This window comes from Hipposideros armiger, unplaced genomic scaffold (genome assembly GCF_001890085.2).
Source record: "Hipposideros armiger isolate ML-2016 unplaced genomic scaffold, ASM189008v1 scaffold_23, whole genome shotgun sequence".
Taxonomy (NCBI): Eukaryota; Metazoa; Chordata; class Mammalia; order Chiroptera; family Hipposideridae; genus Hipposideros; species Hipposideros armiger.
The window spans coordinates 5,821,965-5,831,876 of NW_017731373.1; the positions used below are offsets into that span (position 1 = coordinate 5,821,965).

The 9,912-nt window shown below is 35.7% G+C and overlaps 1 protein-coding gene across 1 annotated transcript in view; it reads left to right on the top strand.

The window, feature by feature from the left end:
* Positions 1–9,912, top strand: part of CDK15 (cyclin dependent kinase 15) — a 97,004-nt gene that overhangs the window by 1,888 nt on the left and 85,204 nt on the right. The window contains exon 4 of the mRNA XM_019635615.1: positions 2,707–2,786. Within this exon, the coding sequence (XP_019491160.1) occupies positions 2,707–2,786 (80 nt within the window). The remainder of the gene's footprint in view (positions 1–2,706; positions 2,787–9,912) is intronic.

Below are 9,912 nucleotides of genomic sequence, written 5' to 3' on the forward strand. Positions count from 1 at the left end.
GTGTAACTCTACAAATCAATAACAATATTTATATGCAAAATAATACCCTGGAATACAATAATCAGTTTGGTTGAACTTACGGCAAACTTGCAACGATGAAGAGTCAGTTGTTGGCCTTCTATGATGCATAAATATCATACATTTGTTACCGGTACATAAAATTTCTTGTACCTTGTGTCTGTTCTTGTGTTTTGTAATTATTTATTACATAAAATTTCTTGTAGCTTAATATGTTAAAAAATAAATGCTAGAATTCCTTTATAATACAAACAGCAAATACCTAAATGTAAACAAATAAAATTTTGAATTAAAAATTAAAACAAAAGATTTTTTCCCTGAAAGTCTGGGCCAAAAACATGGGTGGGCATTAAACACAGCAAAATATGGTAATTAAAATATCATAACACAAGTATAAGAAAAGACAGATAAAAAAATACATGAGTTTAAAAAGCCCAGACAAGTCACAAATCCAAGCATTAGTAAGATCTAACATATAATTATGGTGGCATGTCAAATCAGCAGGGAAAAGAAGACAGTCCAACAAATGGAGCTGGGACAGTTGTTGGCAATTCGGAAAAGGTAAATATACAATATGAATTCCCAGTGGATTAAAGGGTTAAATGAAAAAAGAAAAATCTAGGAACTAGAAGAATAAATAAGAGAATTCTGTATAACCTTTGGGCTGGAAAGGTCTGTCAATACATAACACTTAAGGCAGAACCAATAAGGCAGCGGTTCTCAACCTGTGGGTCGCGACCCCTTTGAGGGTCGAACGACCCTTTCACAGGGGTCGCCTAAGACCATCGGAAAACAAAAAGATATTTACATTACGATTCATAACAGTAGCAAAATTACAGTTATAGAGTAGCAACGAAAATAATTTGTTGGTTGGGGGTCACCACAACATGAGGAACTATATTAAGGGGTCGTGGCATTAGGAAGGTTGAGAACCGCTGCAATAAGAGCAGACTGGGAGTGTCCATGGTGTCCCATCTGTCCAAGTATGTTCTAGAGAGCCCTGATTTTGAGACACCTTAATAGAGCTTTCATTGAAACAGTTAACATTGTCAAATTAACACAGCGAACCCTAAAACAAAATCAAATGTGATCCTTTATTGTAGTGCTCTCAACATCTTTAAAATGTTAATGTATACCAGGACTCTCTAAGAAAGAATGAGAAAATTTTAAAGTGTGAAGCATTTTCTAAATAAATTTATGACCAAAACAAACATTTGATTGTGAGGTATGTGGGAACTCTTTGTACTATCTTCTCAATTTTCCTGTAAACTTAAAACTATTCTAAATAATGAAAACTTAAAAAATAAAAACAAAACAAAAAACAACAACTCTGCCCAGTGTTGGCGAGGGAGTGCTGGAATGGCCATTTTTATGACCAGTGAGTGGTGCAATTACTCTGTGGCACAGTTTGGAAATGTGTTCAAAACAATAAAAATGTGCACAGCATACTCTTTAATTTAGCAATTGCACCTCTACCCTATAAAAATAATAGGGGCTGTGTGAAAAGATTGATCTTCAAATATGATCATCACTGTATTTTTAAAATAGTCAAAAGTTAGAAAAAATTTAAAAGCATTCGGAATTGGCTGAACACAATGTAGTATATTTATGTGATGAAATAATATGTCATAATTAAATATCATAATACAAGAATGAAAAAATTAAATGTAGGAAAAACAAGTTATTACTAAGATGCTATGCTCTGATATGAATCCCACTGTATTACAAATAATATATTTATATTTGCATTAAANTGATATGAATCCCACTGTATTACAAATAATATATTTATATTTGCATTAAAATCTTCTCTGTTCTCTGGCACTTAGCTTACATCAGTGAACAAAACAGTAAGTGGAGAGCAGGAGGAGATAAAAAGAGAGAATGGTGGGATGGGGCACATCAGTAGCACCTGGGAGGCCACAAAAATTTGGCTTTTATTCAGAGTGAAACGTGGAGATGATGGTGTGTTTTGAGTAGAGAGGTGACTTGTTTTGACTTTCACTTAAGAAAGATGGACCGGTTACGCTGTTGAGAATAGACTGTAGGGTGACAAGTGTATAAGCAGGGAGGTTATTTAGAAAATCACTACAATAATTCAGATGAAAAATAAGAATGGCTCACATAAGTGTACAAAGGGAAATAAAAGGAACAATACACATGAAAATATTATGAGGATGGACTTGGCTGGGGGGGATTCTCTGCTTTTCTGTATTCTGCAAAGTTTTAATAATGAACAGATATTACTTTGGTAAAGAGAAAAAAGTCATACACACACACACACACACACACACACACACGGTGCCAAAAACATGTATACATATTTTAAGAAAGGAAACTATTGAAATTGTAATACTCAGTATATACCGATAACAAAAGACGAATACAAGTCACGTTTGACTTCTGCAATTACAAGAGGTGCTCAAAGTGGTTACCATCAGTGTCCAGACACTTCTGATTGTGGCGAACTACTGCTTGAGCAACGTTGACCGAAGTGTCCATTTGTACACATTTTTTTGGCACCCCCAGTATATGACTTTTAAAAAACTTTTTTTTTATTTTGAAAAAAATTGTAGATTCATGTGCTGGAATATATTTTGAAGAAAAACTGTTTTTGTTTAACTGTCCTTAGTATAAATTGCTGCTCTGCATCACCGGAATGTGTGCCCTTTCCCCCCATTCTTCTAGGATAAACAGACAACTAGTGGCTTTAAAAGTCATCAGCATGAATGAAGAGGAAGGAGTCCCATTTACTGCTATCCGGGAAGGTAAGAACAGTAAAAATGGACCCAACAGATCTGTTTTAAGTCCTTGATTTTGGGGAAAAAAATGCATTGAGTCTATACACTCAGCATCTAGATATTTCTAGAAGTAATATAATTGCAATTTTATTTGTCATACCAGTTTTCCAAGTATATTTATGCTATCATTTTATTATTTATTCTTGATGAAATTAAGACTCAAAACTATTATATTAGTAGACCAGGACTATGAACTCAATGAGTATTTACTAAGTACCCTCTGTGTGTTTGGTTCCATGCTAAGTGCTAAGGCTATATCTGTATAACCCCAGAAAAATCCATGTAAAAGATAAAATAAATAATAGAATCACACAAATTCTGAGTAAGCCATTTGCTTGAAAATAATAAGTTGTTTAGATAGCACTTGAAAAACTTTTTGGGAAGGCATGTGTTTTTAGTGTTGTCCCTGTATTTTCTCTGTACCCTGCAGTATGGCAAGTGGGTGAGGAGTCTGGTGTCAGATGGTTTTAGGTTTGAATCTTAGATGTATCAATTACTAGTGGTGTAACTGTGGGTAGATTACCTATTTAAGACTCATTTTATTGCAAAAGATAACTAGTAATTTATAATATAAAAAGCAAACCAATATAGTGAAAATCAATCATTAAAATTTCAATTTATTAACCTTTTTCCATGAGCCATTTGAAATAAAATGATAATAGGATTGCTATCCATTTCATCAAAGACCCAGAGAAATGGCTCTTCCCTGGCCTTATTTTCTCCCTGTTTAACTACTTCATCTTCCCTTCTTTATGAGCACATCTTGTATGCAAAGCATATTGCTGGGTGTTGTGATGGATGAGAAGAAAAGGCCTGATCTTGCTCTATATCATTTTCAGACATAACAGAGCAGATGGTTCCAGTTACAACCAGTGTTATAATGGAGGTTAAAAACACATAAACTAAGATGAGAACCAGTTAGTGTCAGTGTGGCTAATGGAGTCAGTAGATTTTGAACGGAGCATGGAAGGATGGGTTATGCAAACAGGCCTGGATAAAAGCAATTCAGAAAATGAGTTTATAACTGAATTTGATGCCATTTTCAAAAGTCTTTCGGAGCCCCTGGGAAATGTGTCATTTTGAATTTAAGTAGAAGGACCAAATGGCTATTGGGCTAGCCAAGAATTCAGCCTGGGAGGATCAGGTGCATTCTGGAGATAAAGCATGGCTTGACATGTTTAATATAATGGAAGTTGCATTTACTAATGCACTTATTAGTGGTCTCCATAAAAGAATGATCAGATTTAGAAAGAAATGTAGATAGGTTAAAGAGTATTTCTGAATGTAATAGAAGTCCCCAGGTCACCAGCATAAGGAGGGTCTCGAGGCCCGGGTTCACCCCCTTCTCATGGTGTTTTCTTGTGCTCTTGAGCTTGTCTACTGCTTTCGGCTCACCTCACTCATATTTTCCCCACAGCCAAGTTTTTCATGTTGACATTTGACAAAACCTTTTGCTGGTTTGCTAACAGATGGTTCTCAGCATGGTTCAGAAAAGCTGGATCTGTATTGTTCTGTATGCTAAATGTTTCTTTCATTGCATGTTTACCAAGGAATTGCCTCTCCATCGCAGGTGTTTGCAATTACATTTAGTATTCAACTGTGGACTTTCTTGATTTGCTTTATGGCTTACCTTACTGAATGCTTTGCTTATATAATATTAAAAACCACAGAAGGATTTTTGACACATTGGAGGTTGGTAGGCATCTAATTTCTAACAATGAATGTTGCTTTTTCCACCAGCGTAAAAGCTGGGAGCCCTTGTTGGGAAGCCCTCTCCCCTCAAGAAGATACGAGACCTCATTTGAAAACTCTGGCACTGTCCCATTTTTCCTGCAAGAACTTGAAGGATGTGAGACCAGGGAGACAGGAGGTTAAATGAGAAGGGCTGGGAGGCAAAATTAGAGCAGCTGGAATTGATTAGTTAAAATCCAGGGACACTAGCTTAAAAAGGCAACCAAAAGCCACGTGCAGAAAAACTGAACGAGCAACACAGGCTTCTTTTAAAAGCCTTGACACAGGAATTACTTTTTTCTGGACAGTTTGGTTGCACTGATGATCTATAAGCCAAAGATTTATTGAGTAGAATTTTACTACATGTATGGTCTCTCTCCACTCATATGTAAGAGGAATACATGTGGCAGTTTATTAATCTGGTCATTTGGAATACTATTTGATCTTAACATGTAATATTATGAAATTAGCAAAAGTATGAACAGCACTAAGGGAAATACCTTAATACCCGTGCCAGGTAATTTTCATGTGTTACATCTTTCAGTCTTGTTATCAATCTTTGGAGATCGATCTTCTCCTTCTTCTGATATATAGCTGGGATTCAAACAAAATCTCTCTGGTTCAAAAATCCATACACTATCTGTGCATTCATTCTACAAATATTTATTGAGCACCTACTATGGCCTGGCACTCTGCTGACTGCTAGATACACAGTAGTGCTCACAAGATACATATTCTCTACCCTCACTTCTTTGCTAATTAAAAAGATCAGCTACTTCATAGCAACTTAGACAATCTTTCATAACCGGCTCTAGAATTATATTTTAAATGTTTGTTTTTACAATGAGGAGAAATCACTTTCCTTTGAATAGACTAATATTTTAACTTTTTATATAAAAACATGTTCCTAGTTTTATTAAATGGTATATCAATGTCTTAATACAGTACATTATTTTAAACATCTTTTTTTCTTTTTCTTTTTATTTCTTTATTTTTAATTAAAGTCTATTGGGGTGACAATTGTTAGCAAAGTTACATAGATTTAAGGTGTACAATTCTGTAATACATCATCTATATATCACATTGTGTTTTCACCGCCCAGAGTCAGTTCTCCTTCCATCACCATATATTTGATCCCGTTTACCCTCATCGACCACCCCCTCTCACGGCTTACCCTCTGGTAACCACTAAACTATTGTCTGTGTCTATAAGTTTTGTTTCTTCATTTGTTTTTCTTGTTCTTTTGTTGTTTTCAGTTTTACATACAACATACCAGTGAAATCATATGGTTCTCTTCTTTTTCTGTCTGACTTATTTCGCTTAGCATTATAATCTCAAGATCCATCCATGTAGTTGCAAATAGCACTATTTCATCTTTTCTGATGGCAGAATTGTATTCCATAAATATCTTTCAATAAAATTAGAATTTTTTGGTTTAAACCCAGGACTTTCAGCCTGTTAGCTGCATTTGTTTAGGAAGCAGTCATAGGTATAACTAACCTTTATTTGAAGACTAGGCGTATGACATACCCTCCCCCCAACGCACACACACACACATTATCATTTTTAAAAAATCCTTACATCAACTCTGAGAGGTGTTGTTTTTGTTGTAGAAATGAAGGGATCTGAACCTCAGGGAGATTAGGTAACTGAGAAATCTCAGACCTAGTGAACAGAGTTGTTAGGTAGTAGAATCTAATCTCTTCTATTCAAAATCCTTTCTACTTCATTATGATAAACTCCGAGCTCCTTAATTCAGATATTTCTCCTCTAGCAACAGTAAAAATAAATTCTATTTTTATGCTACATTATGTATAAATGTTAAGCAAAATGTAAAAGAAACATTTTAAAGAAAATAATATATAATATTATATATTTGTCAATTCTAATTCCATGGACTCTACAGCACCGGTGATTACAGTGTTTAAATTAGAAATAGTTTTAACGAAGAATCTTTTAAGATCATTCTCTCGTAGAAAACATTACAAAGTAATTATTCCCAGGTCATATATGACAAAACTGAGCCAAAAATAGACTAAAGAACCTCTCCAAGGTCATACAGTAAGGTAGAGGATACCAATTAGAACCGCTGAGTCATTGGCTATGACAAATAGATTGTGACAGGCCAGGTTGACAAGAAGTCCTCCACTGAATGCAATCAAATCACATCACAGACATAGCACATTTACATGTGCATAGTTGCATTTTTATAAAACAAAATGATGCCAGGATGATGGTATGTGATTCCATTAAAATTCCTCCCCAAAATCAGATAACTACTTATTTAACATTTGTCTTAATAGTTATCTTGATGATTTATTTTATTGGAATGCATAATGGGACTCATTGACTTGATTTGTGAAACCCAGGCCAGAGAAAATGAAACATCAGGAACTATAAGCTCTTTTTAATGCCATGACCAGTGGGGTTGGGGGTGGGAATTGTCTTCACTATTGACTCCCACGTAAACTCTCTGGTCTTCATTACAACTGTCTGGCATTACATGCCAGGCTTGTGCTAGGTGCTAGAGATGTAAAGACAGGGACAGGAACAGTCCATGCCCTGGAGGAGTTCACAGCCTAGAAAGGCTTTGACTACCAGGCACTTACTATGTATAGCAGTGCCCTAAGACTTTGAGAGTCAGCCTTGTTCTTCCTGCTCATCATCATCTTTTACCTTTCCTTCTAAACTAAAGTAGAACAGAGTAGAGTAACATCAAAACTTCATGACCCATTGCACTTGCAAAGCATCAACTTTTATAAAACTTCACTGAACCACAAACCCCAATGAAATGAACAAAACCAAGAAATTAAAGTTTCTCATATCATTGCAACATTAAAATTATTAGTTTTTACTACATTATTAAATATCTTCCATATATAAGAATCAAGTGAAAGTCCATGTAACATTCAACCAGTTGGTCATACTAAACACCTTTTTGGACATTTAAAATAGAGAAAGAAGCGTGGCTCAGTTGGTTAAGAGCTCGCTCAAGAGTGCGAGCTCTGATCAACAGGGTTGCTGTTTCGATTCTTGGATTGAGCTGAGCTGCTGCTAAACTGCCAAGAGGTGGCAGGATGGCTCAGCTAAAAAAAAATAAAATAAAATAAAGAAAGAGATACTTTGCATTTTTAAAACAAGTTTAATAACTTTTTAGTCATGGGTCATTTTTCCTGATTTTTGGGACTATGTTGTTTTCGTCAGGTTTCTCTCTGGTTTTTCTGGATGTTCTCATGATCATACCAAGTTAATATACACAGAATTCTTATAACAACGCCTGGCATCTGGTAAATGCTCAGTGAATGTTAGCTATCATCATCATCATCATCATCATCATCATCATTATAAAGTTATTTTGGAAGCACTCAGAGAAATTCCATTGTGATTCCATTTGTCTGGAGCTTTAAAGACTCTTCAATTTATCTTTGTGTCTTTTCTTTGAAGAGAGACAAAAATTAGTAGACTTAGAATATGTGAGTTATAAAAACAATAATTTTATAGGAATCAGAATGCTCTGATTTTAAGATCTTTTCCTCTCGGTTGGCTTTTACATCCCTCAGCTGATTAGCCTGCAGAACATACCACACCCTGCTGTGAAGTTTATGAGGCAGCCTTGAAATTAGAAGAAAAGTTTTTTCTTCCTGGGTTTGAGACCCACACATCTGAGGCTGCAGGCATTTTAGATTCCTCTGGTGGATGGACCAAACAATATACGGACACCATGAGATAAATGTTTTAAACATCATCTACTCTTTTATGTAAATTTTCTATTATTAGTCATCAAAAGTCATAGTTTCAATGTAAGTATTTTGGTATTTCTGGGTGTTAAAAAAGCAGTAGTAGACATAGCCATAACACACACAACATCTATAATCTAATGAGGAAGACAGCTAAAAGAAACAAAAAAATAAAGTATCTTCAGGAGAAGCACCCTATGCCAACCAATTATAGGTATAGAAATGATATTAGGCAATTAGTGACCACTATTTCAATAGTAAATATTTATTGAATGTTTATAATATAGCAGACATTGTTTTAGACACTGAAGATATAACAATAAGCAAAAAGATGAAAGTGCCTGCTCTCCACGGAGTTGATATTCCTAAGGGTGGAGAAAATGAACACATATATAATATGTCAGGGACAATAACTGCTATAATATGTCAGGGGTGATAAGTTCTATGAAGAAGAACAAAACAAGGCATAGGGATAGGGGATCACATGGTTGGGTCAGGGGTGGGGGGGCAGCTATTTCATCGAGAGGAGTCAGGGAAGTCAAGATGTTAATGGGTATCATGTGAGCAGAGACCTGAAGGGAGCAAGGGAGGAAGCACACAGAGAGCTGAGTGAGATAAGAGGGTTGCAGGCAGACACAGGTAAGTGTAAGACCCAGGGAGGAAACGTGTTTGTAAGGGTCCAAAGAACAGCTAGGAGGCCAATATGGATAGAACCAAGTAAGCAAAGATGAGAGTGTGAGTTGATGAGGGCGCTGAGGTGATGAGGGCTGGGCAGGCCATAGTAAGTCCTTTAGATTTTATTCTGAGTGCAATGAGAGACCACTGGAGTGTTTGGAGCTAGGAGGGACAAGCCCTGACTTCCATTTGTGAAGTATCACAGTGGCTGGCTGTTCTGTAAGAAGAAACTGTAGGAAGGAAGGAAGGAAGGAAGGAAGGAAGGAAGGAAGGAAGGAAGGAAGGAAGGAAGGAAGAAAGGAAGGAAGGAGGGAAACAAGTTAGGAGGTATTTGCAATAACCCAGCCAAGATATGATGATGGCTTGGCCCAGGATGGTAGCATAGGAGATGGTAAGAAGCGAGAGATTCTGGACATGCTTAAAGGTATTGCCTACAACTTGCTGATGGATTGGATGAGGATATGAGAAAAAATGTTGAAGGGAGTTGTCATTTCCTAGAATCCTCATCAAATGGATTGTTTTAAAAGATTTCTGCAAAGAAATTAAGATTAAAGATAAGACCAATAATGCAAATATAAGTAAACAACAGATAAATGGAAAAACACACACTTTCCCTGCTCCTATAAAATAGAAATTATCAAGAAAACTATATGAAATAAAGATTTATACCCACTGTTGTTATCAGTGAGTCTCATCCTAAGTGGATATTGTTCCTTGAGCTTTTTAGCAAATGGTAGTATGAAGCCATTGTAATTAACAAAACATGTCACCATGATTTTTAAAATAAGCACCAAGAGTTTTAATAATGTTATATTTCAGTGAAACTAAATTTGGTATTAAAAATAAATTTAAATATCTTTACAATATTCTTAGCAATTTCAGCTATATCATATCCTTTTAAAATCTAATTTTGGTGGACGTTTTACAGTGTGTGTGTGTGTGTGTGTGTG